This window comes from Thalassophryne amazonica, chromosome 7, assembly GCF_902500255.1.
Source record: "Thalassophryne amazonica chromosome 7, fThaAma1.1, whole genome shotgun sequence".
Taxonomy (NCBI): Eukaryota; Metazoa; Chordata; class Actinopteri; order Batrachoidiformes; family Batrachoididae; genus Thalassophryne; species Thalassophryne amazonica.
Genome location: NC_047109.1, coordinates 68,374,599 through 68,389,196, shown reverse-complemented (window position 1 = coordinate 68,389,196; position 14,598 = coordinate 68,374,599). Strand labels below are relative to the sequence as shown.

General features: G+C 39.1%; 1 protein-coding gene across 2 annotated transcripts; it reads right to left on the bottom strand.

Moving 5' to 3' along the window:
* Positions 1-5,737: 5,737 nt before the first annotated feature.
* Positions 5,738-14,389, bottom strand: s100a1 (S100 calcium binding protein A1). Of its 2 annotated transcripts, XM_034173547.1 has the most exons (3): positions 14,347-14,389; positions 12,593-12,762; positions 5,738-6,025 (listed from the first exon to the last, which is right to left on the bottom strand). In XM_034173547.1, the coding sequence occupies exons 2-3, from the start codon at positions 12,731-12,733 to the stop codon at positions 5,843-5,845; spliced, it is 324 nt and encodes a 107-aa protein (XP_034029438.1). In that variant the 5' UTR covers positions 12,734-12,762; positions 14,347-14,389; the 3' UTR covers positions 5,738-5,842. The 2 variants fall into 2 exon arrangements, with proteins under 2 accessions (XP_034029438.1, XP_034029437.1); XM_034173546.1 differs by lacking the exon at positions 14,347-14,389 and having other exon boundaries at positions 12,593-12,809.
* Positions 14,390-14,598: the final 209 nt, after the last annotated feature.

Sequence of the window (14,598 nt, the reverse complement as noted above, 5' to 3'; positions counted from 1 at the left end):
TCAGGAAAAAGACATGCTGTGGAAGAGAGCAGAGATCAATCACTAATGATTAAATGCAGAGTGGTGCATACAGAGCAAAAAGACAAAGAAACACTCAGTGCATCATGGGAACCCCCCAGCAGTCTACGTCTATAGCAGCATAACTAAGGGATGGTTCAGGGTCACCTGATCCAGCCCTAACTATAAGCTTTAGCAAAAAGGAAAATTTTAAGCCTAATCTTAAAAGTAGAGAGGGTGTCTGTCTCCCTGATCCGAATTGGGAGCTGGTTCCAGAGGAGAGGAGCCTGAAAGCTGAAGGCTCTGCCTCCCATTCTACCCTTACAAACCCTAGGAACTACAAGTAAGCCTGCAGTCTGAGAGCGAAGCGCTCTATTGGGGTGATATGGTACTATGAGGTCCCTAAGATAAGATTGGACCTGATTATTCAAAACCTTATATGAAGAATTTTAAATTCTATTCTAGAATTAACAGGAAGCCAATGAAGAGAGGCCAATATGGGTGAGATATGCTCTCTCTTTCTAGTCCCTGTCAATACTCTAGCTGCAGCATTTTGAATTAACTGAAGGCTTTTCAGGGAACTTTTAGGACAACCTGATAATAATGAATTACAATAGTCCAGCCTAGAGGAAATAAATACATGAATTAGTTTTTCAGCATCACTCTGAGACAAGACCTTTCTGATTTTAGAGATATTGCGCAAAATCAAAAAAGCAGTCCTACATATTTGCTTAATATGCGCATTGAAGGACATATCCTGATCAAAAATGACTCCAAGATTTCTCACAGTATTACTAGAGGTCAGGGTAATGCCATCCAGAGTAAGGATGTGGTTAGACACCATGTTTCTAAGATTTGTGGGGCCAAGTACAATAACTTCAGTTTTATCTGAATTTAAAAGCAGGAAATTAGAGGTCATCCATGTCTTTATGTCTGTAAGACATTCGTGCAGTTTAACTAATTGGTGTGTGTCCTCTGGCTTCATGGATAGATAAAGCTGGGTATCATCTGCGTAACAATGAAAATTTAAGCAATGCTTTCTAATAATACTGCCAAAGGGAAGCATGTATAAAGTGAATAAAATTGTTCCTAGCACAGAACCTTGTGGAACTCCATAATTAACCTTAGTCTGTGAAGAAGACTCCCCATTTACATATGGGTGATTTTTTAACTACGGGCACTATTGGCCTTGTAAATGTAATTTCCACCACACCATTGCCTTACAATATAAAGTGCCTTGGGGCAACTGTTTGTTGTGATTTGGCGCTATATACATGTGCTCTGATGTCACTGTTTATCTCCATAGAAACTACCCAAACAATCTTTCATACAAACTGTTTAAAGGGACATTACAGTGTTGTGGTGGAAATTACGGCAATAGTGTGGGACAACTACATTTTGTTTAAAAAAAATCACAACAGTTGTATGACATTGAATACCCCAATAATGTTTTGATTTTACTGATATTTTATTCAGAGATATTTTAAAACATTAGAAAAAATGTTTCTTTACCATTCATTTTTATCATTGAAGATCAAAAGTCTGGGTGTGGGACAAGCACAAAACAGCAATATTTGCATATAATGATGCTGAAAAAAGGTGAAAAAGTCAGACTACTAGAACAAATTTAACACACTTTCATTGTAAAGATAACTATGAAAGTGTGAAATTTCCCCTTTTCTGTTTTTCATACAATATGATCAAAGAACATAAGTGCCTGTAGTCTAAGAATCACCCATGAACAAATTGTAATCAATTAGATAAATATGATTCAAACCACTGCAGTGCAGTGCCTTTAATACCTATGGCATGCTCTAATCTCTGTAATAACATTTTATGGTCAACAGTATCAAAAGCAGCACTGAGGTCTAACAGGACAAGCACAGAGATGAGTCCACTGTCTGAGGCCATAAGAAGATCTTTTGTAATCTTTACTAATGCTGTTTCTGTACTATGATGAATTCTAAAACCTGACTGAAACGCTTCAAATAGACCATTCCTCTGCAGATCAATTAGCTGTTTTACAACTACCCTTTCAAGAATTTTTGAGAGAAAAGGAAGGTTGGAGATTGGCCTATAATTAGCTAAGATAGCTGGGTCAAGTGATGGCTTTTTAAGTAATGGTTTAATTACTGCCACCTTAAAAGCCTGTGGTACATAGCCAACTAATAAAGAGATTGATCATATTTAAGATCGAAGCATTAATTAATGGTAGGGCTTCCTTGAGCAGCCTGGTAGGAATGGAGTCTAATAGACATGTTGATGGTTTGGAGGAAGTAACTAATGAAAATAACTCGGACAGAACAATCGGTGAGAAAGAGTCTAACCAAATACCAGCATTACTGAAAGCAGCCAGAGATATGTCTTTGGGATGGTTATGAGTAGTGTCACTGTGCACATCACAATGATTATGACAAGTTACCTCTATAATAAACAATTTTACAGATACATGAGCTTTGACTTTCATGAAAATGCAACTGTTTTACCACTCCATTACTACACACACATATATATATATACACACACACACATATATATATATATACACATATACACACACACACACAGTAGTGTTCAGAATAATAGTAGTGCTATGTGACTAAAAAGATTAATCCAGGTTTTGAGTATATTTCTTTTTGTTACATGGGAAACAAGGTACCAGTAGATTCTCACAAATCCAACAAGACCAAGCATTCATGATATTCACACTCTCAAGGCTATGAAATTGGGCTATTAGTAAAAAAAAGTAGAAAAGGGGGTGTTCACAATAATAGTGTGGCATTCAGTCAGTGAGTTCGTCAGTTTTGTGGAACAAACAGGTGTGAATCAGGTGTCCCCTATTTAAGGATGAAGCCAGCAACTGTTGAACATGCGTTTCTCTTTGAAAGCCTTGAGGAAAACGGGACGTTCAAGACATTGTTCAGAAGAACAGCGTAGTCTGATTAAAAAGTAGATTGGAGAGGGGAAAACCTATACGCAGGTGCAAAAAATTATAGGCTGTTCATCTACAATGATCTCCAATGCTTTAAAATGGACAAAAAAAAAAAAAAAAAAAAAAAGACGCATGGAAGAAAACCATCAAAATGGATAGAAGAATAACCAGAATGGCAAAGGCTCACCCCTTGATCAGCTCCAGGATGATCAAAGACAGTCTGGAGTTACCTGTAAGTGCTGTGATAGAAGACGACTGTGTGAAGCTAATTTATTTGCAAGAATCCCCCGTAAAGTCCCTGTGTTAAATAAAAGACGTACAGAACAGTTTACGATTTGCCAAAGAACACAACTGCCCTAAAGAGAAATGGAGGAATATTTTGTGGACTGATGAGTAAAATTGTTCTTTTTGGGTCCAAGGGCTGCAGACAGTTTGTGAGATGACCCCCAAACTCTGAATTCAAGTCACAGTGAAGCATGGTGGTGCAAGCATCATGATATGGGCATGTTTCTCCTACTATGGTGTTGGGCCTACAAGTATATATCGCATACCAGGTATCATGGATCAGTTTGGATATGTCAAAATACTTGGTCATGTTGCCTTATGCTGAAGAGGACATGCCCATGAAATGGGTGTTTCAACAAGACAATGACCCCAAGCACACTAGTAAATGAGCAAAATCTTAATCTTGTTGGTTTGGAACTAATGCCTCGCAGATGTGAAGAAATCATGAAAAACTGGTTATACAACTAAATACTAGTTTAGTGATTCACGGGATTGTTAAAAAAGTTTGAACATTGTTTTGACTTTGTAGTGTCAACAGCAGATGCTACTATTGTTGTGAACACCCTCTTTTCTACTTTTTTGCTAATAGTCCAATTTCATAGTCTTAAGAGCATGCATATCATGAATGCTTGGTCTTGTTGGATTTGTGAGAATCTAGTGGTACCTTGTTTCCCATGTAACAATAAAAAAATATACTCAAAACCTGGATTAATCTTTAGTCACATGGCACTACTGTTATTCTGAACACTACTCTGTATATACACACACACACAAAATTACCTTTGAGACAAGATTCCAAATGCCTTCTACACCACATGACATGCACGAGTAGCTTAGATAATTTCTCTGATTCTGGGAGTGATGAGACAATGGTTTTATCAGCCAAGTTCTGAGATTCAATGTATCATTGGCTCAGAGCCAATGACGTTAGAGCTCCAGCATTCCTCTATGGAGTGAGGAGAATCTTCCAGGACAACCATCTCTGTAGCAATCAGGCCTGTATGGTAGAGTAGCCAAAGGGAATGTAGTCCTTTGTAAAAGGCACATGGCACACCTGGAGTTTGCCAAACATTTGTGGTCTGACAAGAAAGATCGAAATCATTGTTATGAATGCCAAGTGTCATGTTTGGCAGAAATGAGGCACCATCTCTACAGTAAAGCATAGTGGTGGCACATAATGCTGAGGGGATGTTTTTCCAGCAGAAAAACCTGAGAAACTATCAGTAGTCAGGATTGAGGGGAAGATCCTGGATGAAAAACTGCTCCAGAGCGCTCTTAACCTCAGAAAGGGCTGAGTTCATCTTTCAGATGGACAATGACCCTAAGCACATAGTCAGCTATCAAAGGAGTGGCTTTACGACAACTCTGAATGTTTGAGTGGCCCAGCCAGAGCCTAGACCTCAATCCAATTGAACATCTCTGGAGAGATCTGAAAATGGCTGCGTACAGATGCTCCCTGTCCAACCTGATGGAGCTTGAGAGGTGCTGCAAAGCAGAATGGGCAAAACTGCCCAAAGACAGGTGTGCCAAGCTTGTGGCATCATATCCAAGAAGACTGGAGGCTGTCAAGTATTGAGCAAAGGGTGTTAATACTTGTGATTTTATTTATTTTTTTTTTAATTGTCCAAATTAATCAAATATGTCATTATGGGGTGTTGGGTAGACTTGAGTGAGAGAAGAATGAGTTTACTCCATTTTGGAGTAAGGCTCTAAAAATGTGATGAAAGTGCTATGAATACTTTCCAGATGCACTGCAAGTGTTACAAATTTCTACATGCACCATCTAGTTAAGGCAATGCATTAGCTGGAGAGCCAAGTATTATGAAATGCATTCACCAAATCCAGACGACACCATGCAATTTCAGTTGTCAGTTACTGAGGTTGTGCAGACAATTGTTTCAAGTGATAACAGCAATCTCCAGTCCACTTGATGTTTTTCTTGTAAATTCAAGAACACCAGTGTTCTCACATTACTGTTGATGTTGTGCTTGCTCATGGGGTTTTAAGGTCTGGGACAGAGCTTTAATGCTAGCTTGACTGAATCAAGTTTCCACACTAAGAAATAAAACATTGAATTTAATTGATGAAGTTAAGGTAACTTTTTCCACGTAACTGTCAATCAAGTGCAAAACAATATTGTAGTTGAAAAGGAAACTACTTAAATCCCTAAAACTAACAATTGCAAGTATATTGAAATACTATTTACATTTAAAACCCCTGTGTTTCATTTCTTAGAGTGCGTTCTCATAAATTTGCAGACTTAAGCATTTGAAGTTTATTCTTCAGCAGCTCCCAACCCTGCAAGTTCTCCATGCAGCACTCACCTGTATGCACAAGGAACAGAGAGAAACTGTCACAGGCAGCCAGCCACTGCCACAAAGCAGATGGTTTTGGAAAATTTCTTAGCGCTTGAAACTCCTCCCCCCTCCAAGTATCTTTTTTTTTTTTTTTTTTTTATATCTAGTCCCTGGGGCCAGTAGTTTGAGACTCACATCTGCTTGCAGAATATGTAAGAGACAAACATTTGAAAGCAGGATGACATTTAATGAGATGTTTGAACATTACAAGGTTCTTTTGTCAACCATTTCTGAACAAGAATGAGAATTACAGTAAAGAGAGACACCATGTTCACTTTCCCTCAGAGCAGCCAGCTCCTCGCTCACTTCTCCTGCAATACTGTTCAAAGAACTCATTGCAGGCAACTGTCAGAGCTGCAACTAGAACAACAAACTCTTGGAAGTCCACTTCTCCATCCCTGTTTTCATCCAGATCCGACATGATCTTCTCGACAACCCTCGGGTCCTTGCAGGCCTTTAAAGGGGAAAAACAAAACACCGCATTAAAATGAGCCACTGGGATGTTCCATAACGTGAAATGTGGACCCATTAAATTTCAGAGTTTACAGTATCTACCGTCTTTCACCCCTTCAGCCCCATGCATGTCTTTTACATTTAGATAACTTTGGCACTGATGTTACCACATCTAGTGCAGCAGATAAGAATGTTTAGAGCAAAATTGTGCAAATGGTGATACAACTACCAAAGCTGCCACAAATACTCCTTAGACATTACTCTTGAAAAAACCGACTGGCCACTTGAATTTTCAATAGGCGGCCAGGTAGGGGTCAAAATTAAAAGTGCTCAAATCATTTTAAGAACTACCACTTTTTTCTGATCGTAAAGATTCCAAAAAGGTATAGTTTGGAGTATCTATGACAATGATCAGGAGTTTTGGGGGGAGGGGAAAAAACCCAGCAAAAATGGTGACAAAGGTCAGTTTCATTTTGTACAGGGGTCAAAAGTTAAAGTTGCTCCAATTTTGGTAAAGGAATACTTTGGACCATGTATCATGCTTAGTTATGTTACGGGTAAATCAATTAATTTTATTTATATAGCGCCAAATCACAAACAGTTGCCCCAAGGCGCTTTATATTGTAAGGCAAAGCCATACAATAATTACGTAAAAACCCCAACGGTCAAAACGACCCCCTGTGAGCAAGCACTTGGCGACAGTGGAAAGGAAAAACTCCCTTTTAACAGGAAGAAACCTCCAGCAGAACCAGGCTCAGGGAGGGGCAGTCTTCTGCTGGGACTGGGGGAGAGAACCAGGAAAAAGACATGCTGTGGAGGGGAGCAGAGATCAATCACTAATGATTAAATGCAGAGTGGTGCATACAGAGCAAAAAGAGAAAGAAACACTCAGTGCATCATGGGAACCCCCCAGCAGTCTAAGTCTATAGCAGCATAACTAAGGGATGGTTCAGGGTCACCTGATCCAGCCCCAACTATAAGCTTTAGCAAAAAGGAAAGTTTTAAGCCTAATCTTAAAAGTAGAGAGGGTGTCTGTCTCCCTGATCTGAATTGGGAGCTGGTTCCACAGGAGAGGAGCCTGAAAGCTGAAGGCTCTGCCTCCCATTCTACTCTTACAAACCCTAGGAACTACAAGTAAGCCTGCAGTCTGAGAGCGAAGCGCTCTATTGGGGTGATATGGTACTATGAGGTCCCAAAGATAAGATGGGACCTGATTATTCAAAACCTTATAAGAAGAAGAATTTTAAATTCTATTCTAGAATTAACAGGAAGCCAATGAAGAGAGGCCAATATGGGTGAGATATGCTCTCTCCTAGTCCCCGTTAGTACTCTAGCTGCAGCATTTTGAATTAACTGAAGGCTTTTCAGGGAACTTTTAGGACAAGCTGATAATGAATTACAATAGTCCAGCCTAGAGGAAATAAATGCATGAATTAGTTTTTCAGCATCACTCTGAGACAAGACCTTTCTAATTTTAGAGATATTGCGTAAATGCAAAAAAGCAGTCCTACATATTTGTTTAATATGCGCATTGAATGGCCTATAATTAGCTAAGATAGCTGGGTCAAGTGATGGCTTTTTAAGTAATGGTTTAATTACTGCCACCTTAAAAGCCTGTGGTACATAGCCAACTAATAAAGATTGATCATATTTAAGATCGAAGCATTAAATAATGGTAGGGCTTCCTTGAGCAGCCTGGTAGGAATGGGGTCTAATAAACATGTTGATGGTTTGGATGAAGTAACTAATGAAAATAACTCAGACAGAACAATTGGAGAGAAAGAGTCTAACCAAATACCGGCATCACTGAAAGCAGCCAAAGATAACGATACGTCTTTGGGATGGTTATGAGTAATTTTTTCTCTAATAGTTAAAATTTTATTAGCAAAGAAAGTCATGAAGTCATTACTAGTTAATGTTAAAGGAATACTTGGCTCAATAGAGCTCTGACTGTCAGGCTGGCTACAGTGCTGAAAAGAAACCTGGGGTTGTTCTTATTTTCTTCAATTAGTGATGAGTAGTAAGATGTCCTACCTTTATGGAGGGCCTTTTTATAGAGCAACAGACTTTTTCCAGGCTAAGTGAAGATCTTCTAAATTAGTGAGACGCCATTTCCTCTCCAACTTACGGGTTATCTGCTTTAAGCTGCGAGTTTCTGAGTTATACCACGGAGTCAGGCACTTCTGATTTAAAGCTCTCTTTTTCAGAGGAGCTACAGCATCCAAAGTTGTCTTCAATGAGGATGTAAAACTATTGACGAGATACTCTCACAGAGTTTAGGTAGCTACTCTGCACTGTGTTGGTATATGGCATTAGAGAACATAAAGAAGGAATCATATCCTTAAACCTAGTTACAGTGCTTTCTGAAAGACTTCTAGTGTAATGAAACTTATTCCCCACAGCTGGGTAGTCCAGAATAAATGTTATTAAAAAATGGACAGAAGGGAGTTTTCAGGGAATACTGTTAAGTCTTCAATTTCCATACCATAAGTCAGAACAAGATCTAAGATATGATTAAAGTGGTGGGTGGACTCTTACATTTTGAGCAAAGCCAATTGAGTCTAATAATAGATTAAATGCAGTGTTGAGGCTGTCATTCTGAGCATCTGTGTGGATGTTAAAATCGCCCCACTATAATTATCTTATCTGAGCTAAGCACTAAGTCAGACAAAAGGTCTGAAAATTCACAGAGAAACTCATAGTAACGACCAGGTGGACGATAGATAATAAATAAAACTGGTTTTTGGGACTTCCAATTTGGATGGACAAGACTAAGAGTCAAGCTTTCAAATGAATTAAAGCTCTGTCTGGGTTTTTGATTAATTAATAAGCTGGAATGGAAGATTGCTGCTAATCCTCCGCCTCGGCCCGTGCTACGAGCATTCTGGCAGTTAGTGTGACTCGGGGGTGTTGACTCATTTAAACTAACATTCATCCTGCTGTAACCAGGTTTCTGTAAGGCAGAATAAATCAATATGTTGATCAATTATTATATCATTTACTAACAGGGACTTAGAAGAGAGAGACCTAATGTTTAATAGACCACATTTAACTGTTTTAGTCTGTGGTGCAGTTGAAGGTGCTATATTTTTTCTTTTTGAATTTTTATGCTTAAATAGATTTTTGCTGGTTATTGGTGGTCTGGGAGCAGGCACCGTCTCTACGGGGATGGGGTAATGAGGGGGTGGCAGGGGGAGAGAAGCTGCAGAGAGGTGTGTAAGACTACAACATGTCACATGGGTAACATGTCAGAATCTGATGGATGTTGACCTTGTTTGACCTTTACTTTGGAGACCAAACATTCAACACAATCAAAACTGTTCCATTTATTAATCCTATTAGCTCAACCAATAATTTGCATCACTTTTTCACCCCTGTACAAACCGACCTGTGTCAATTTTGCTGTTTTTACCCCATAACTTCTGATCAGTCAATCGTCCAAACTATACCTTTTCGGAATCTTTACAATCAGACAAATTATGTTGTGTAGTTTCAAAATGATTTGAGCATTTTTAATTTTGACCCCTGTGTAATTCTTCAATTGACCTCTACCTGGCCGCCTACAGAAAATTCAAGTGGCCAGTCTTTTTTCCCCCCCCAAAAGAGTATTTGTGCCAACTATGGTGCTTGTATCACCATTTGCACAATTGTTTCAGTTATCTGCTGCACTAATCCAGTTAAATTAAAAATGTTTTTGTATTAATTACTCCATCCAAATTTAAAGTCATTTCAGTAGTTTGATGTTTTTTCATCCAGTCATAATGTGACGTCACTGAAACTCCTCCCCTCCCATTCATGGTATTGTTTCTCAATGACTCAGCTGGTGGAGTCTGTGGTGATTAAAGTGTGTGTGGCTCATCTCTGACCCTTTGTCAGATCAACCTCAGCTTTCAGATATGGCTTGTGCATGGCATGATGTGTATCCTTTATGAAAATTTTTGGATCATTTTTAAAGCCTTTATTTTGATACATTAGTCCTTCCAAGATGGCGCCTTCTGTGGTGCCTCTGTCCTGCAAACCTCCATTTGTATTTCTGTCAGAATGTCTTTCCTTGTTACGTTTATTTTGGCATCAAACACTGACTTAAAATATGAATATATATTTTATGGCTTCATTGTTGCATTGCGATGAGTCAGCCAACACTTCCCCCTCTCACTTGCTCTTATGGCTAATATATTTCCTATAGAAACTTTCAGGCCTTACAGTCAGTTTCCTTCAGCTTTTACTCTAATAGATAAACCATTCAAAAATGGAGAGTTTGTAAAATAAATATTTTGAGGGAAAATTAAAGCACTGCAGGTATATTCATTAGTTATGATTTTTATTAATTATATTACAATTCCAATGACGTTGGGACATTGTGTAAAATGTAAACATAATACAATGATTTGCAAATCCTCTTCAACCTATATTCAATTGAATACACCACAAAGACAAGATATTTAGTGTTCAAACTGATAAACTATTGTTTTTGTACAAACATTTGCTCATTTTGAAATGGATGCCTGCAACATGTTTCAAAAAAGCTGGGACAGTTGTGTGTTTACTACTTTGTTACATCACCTTTCCTTCTAACAACACTCAAGCATTTGGGAACTGAGGACACTAATTGTTGAAGCTTTGTAGGTAGAATTCTTTCCCATTCTTACTTGATGTAAGACTTCAGTTCAACAGTCCAGGGTCTCTGTTGTATTTTGTGACACAGGTCAGTCTAGTATCCACACACTTGCTATGAAGCCACGCTGTTGTAACATGTAGTATGAGGATTGGCATTGTCTTGCTGAAATAAGCAAGGACGTCCCTGAAGAAGACATTGCTTAGATGGCAGCATGTGTTGCTCCAAAACCTGGATGTACTTTTCAGCATTGACTGTGCCATACAGATGTGTAAGTTGCCCATGCCATAGGCACTAAACACACCCCCATACCATCACAGATGCTGGCTTTTGAACTTTGCGCTGTAACAATCTGGATGGTCTTTTTCCTCTTTTGTCCGGAGGACAAAAATGTCCATGATTTCCAAAAACAATTTGAAATGTGAGTCAGACCATAGCACACTTTTCCCACTGTGTCCATTTCAAGTGAGCTCAGGCACAGAGAAGGTGGCGGCATTTCTGGATGTTGATGTATGGCTTTCGCTTTGCATGGTAGAGTTTTAACTTGCACTTGTAGATGTAGCGACAAACTGTTAAATTACAATGGTTTTCTGAAGTGTTCCTGAATTCATGAGGTAAAATCCTTTACACAATGTTGGTTTTTAATGCAGTGCCACCTGAGGGATTGACGGTCACTCAATGTTGGTTTTTGGCCTTACCGCTTACATGTAGAAAGTTCTCCAGATTCTGAATCTTCTGATTATATTATGACTGTAGATGATGGAATCCCTAAATTCCTTGCAATTGAATGTTGAGAAACATTGTTCTTAAACTGTTGGACTATTTTCATGCAGTTGTTCACAAAGTGGTGATCTCACTTGTGAATGGCTGTGCCTTTTGGGGATGTTCCTTTTATACCCAATCATGACACTCAATTGGTGTCCTAAGTTCCCAAATGCTTTGTGTTGTTCAAAGGAAAGATGATCAAACAGTGGTAAACATACCACTGTCCCAGCTTTTTTGAAATGTGTTGCAGGCATCCATTTCAAAATGAGCAAATATTTGCACAAAAACAAAGTTTCAGTTTGAAAATTAAATATCTTGTCTTTGTGGTGTATTCAATTGAATATAAGTTGAAGAGGGTTTTCAAATCATTGTATTCTGTTTTATTTACACTTCACACAATGGCCCAACTTCATTAGAATTGGGGTTGTGCAATCAGTGGCATTTGAAAGTGCTGCATTCTGGTGATGGGATTTCCCAACATTATTTAGAATTCAATTGGTCTTGTATTTGTCATTATTATGCAGTACTGATCTGGTGATCGTCTCTTAAATTCAGTAGCTCCCAATTTTCTATAGAAACTCCCTACAGGCACTGCACTAGTGGATGACTGTTCATTGCAGGCTGAAATCAGCCCTTTATTTGAGGAAGAAACCTCAAACAGACCAGACTCAGGAAGTTTTCCCCTTACCACTGTCACCTGTGTGTTTGTAACGTTAGCCCTTACTTGTGTAAAGCACCTTGAGGCAACTTTGTTATTTGGCGCTATATAAATGAAAAATTGAGATCTAATGCCCATGTGATAGAGTTGGTGACAGAAGCTCAATGAGGTTGTACATGGGTCCAAGATTACAGAAATGATGCACCATTTGTTTCTTTCATGCTGCAGTTTGACTGTGGCAATACATACCTCTGAAATCTGATAGGACAAGAGTGTATACTTTGAACATTGAGAATTTACATTCTTAACAAGCCACTGAAGAAAGATGCAGTCAAGTGCTTTTTGAAAAAGCTGCATTATACATACATCTGATATTGTTTGCATCAGAAGGACAACTGCAGTTCCAACTCATCTAGATATGCCTTCTCTTAAAGCCTTGGAGAGCAGCATGAACATGCATAAAGCCTCTTTTAAAGAGTGAGTGGGACTGTGCAGCAGTCACATCTGAAAGGAACAATGCAGACACTCACGCCCATGAACTCGTGGAGCTCGCCTTGTAGCAGATTCTTCAGCTCAGATTTACTCAGCTTATACTTGTCACCTTCTTTTGAGGAGTAAGAGTGGAACACTGCAATCAGACTCTCCATAGCCTTTTCCAAGTCAGAAGACATTTTGTCTCTTCAGTCCCAACAGTTAACTTCTGTGGAAGGACAACTCCAAACTGAACATGAAAATGGACAGAGCAAAGGGAGTCACATTTGTACTGTTCAACATTGCTGGAAAGCCATCACTTTATACTTCAGCAGGGAAGACTTAAAGTCAGGTTACATAGTATAATTCATGAAAGTTGCATGCCTTATTTAATAATAGCCAAGTCAGAACGTATGGTGGTAGAGAGACCACAACATTCCTAAATACAAGTGACATTCATCAAGTCACGTTGTTTCATTCAGGTATTTTGCAGACTGAACACACTTGCAAACATTAACATGAATACGTATACCTTACAGTGCATGCACACATCATGAAGAGCAGTTCAAGACCTCTGGATAGAGACCACATTTGTTCTGCTCGCAAGTCTTTTCTTAAAATCTTTTGATGTCAGTGTTGTACTTCCATTTTGCCAAGTTGTAACTACCCTTGCTTAAAGATTTGCATGATTTTCAGTAGAACAGCATTAAATAAAGGAACTGATTCCGTCGCCATGAAACCATAATATAATTTACATGGCAGTGAAAGCCACCTCAGATTTTGCGGGATGTGAAACGTCAATAGGGTGACTTGATTGCCAGCTACGTAGAGTGTTGCCGTTTAATGACTACGGAGTCTTGACCTAAAAAAAACAAAAACAAAAAGTATTCCACTTTTTAGCTGCAACCAGAATTGAAGTGCCTTTTGGCAAGTTCGCTCACCTATCTGCACCAGGTACAAAGGAGTTTCATTTTTGTCTGTGACTTTAAGACATTTGCATGTGAACATATGAGCCATTTTAATTTCTTGTCATCTCACTTATCAGCACTCAATGCCATAGCACAGCATTATTCTCTGCAGTAAAGAAGCTATAATATTCTTGCCACACTGCCCACATGAATAAGTAGTCAAACTGGAGGCACCATGCAAATTCTTCTGCATGCCAATTAAAAGCAGGTGCAAAAGGGTCACACACACACAAACACAAGAACCAACATGGAAACCATTTAAACAGCTACCTTTACACCTGCCCTTCACTTTCAGACACCTGAGAACCTTCTGCAGAGATGTGGGTGCAGAGGGAGAAGGGTCAGCTCATGTCCCAACAGCAGACCCCTTACAGAGCAGATTGCTGATGGAGCACACTTTAGATTATGGTTTGCATTGTGTTGCATCACACTGCGATGATTAACTCAGGCTACTGGGCCGTTATCTTTCATCATATGGATGAATGATTCATATATGAGCAGAGCTGTGCTGTCATCAATACTGCAGGGGCTGACCTCTCCATGTGAATGGAACGCACGGGTAATTTATGATGCATCACTTCACTGGACAATGCAGCACCACAGTGCCTTAATTAGTTTCAGTTATTGTTAATCATTCTCTTACTGCAATCAGGGAGCCAGTAAAACAACTTTCACTGTCAGAGCAGAAGCTACTTTTAAATAAGTGCTTGCAGGAAAAACTGAAAAATGCACTACAAATAACCTTTAACTAAAAAAAAAAAAAAAAACTGTTCACACTGTGGAAAAGACTTTTCCTGTACTACTGCCACACTCATCAGCTACAGCAATCACAAAGGCAAACTTACCTCACTGAACAGCAGCTCACAGTAGGGTGGCCTCAGCTTTCCTCTCATCAGTTTTATAGGCACCTCACACCTGCATCTCCAAATCACAATCAGACAGGCTCCTCCCTCTGGTGTGCTCTCTGCACAGGTCATACACCTCCACAGAAATACAGGTGGTTAATGGTTACTACACAGCATAGCAGAGTGTTTTCCTTGCAGATATTTTAGTGGAAGTACAGTTGTAATGGCCTGTTGTTGATGTCATGGATGGTA

Excerpts from the sequence above, each read along its gene's own strand:
- s100a1 (XM_034173547.1), bottom strand. The coding sequence starts at position 12,733 with ATGTCTTCTGACTTGGAAAAGGCTATGGAGAGTCTGATTGCAGTGTTC. Across the intron at positions 6,026-12,592 it reads AGCTCCACGAGTTCATGGGC|GCCTGCAAGGACCCGAGGGT; the intron begins GTGAGTGTCTGC and ends TCCCCTTTAAAG.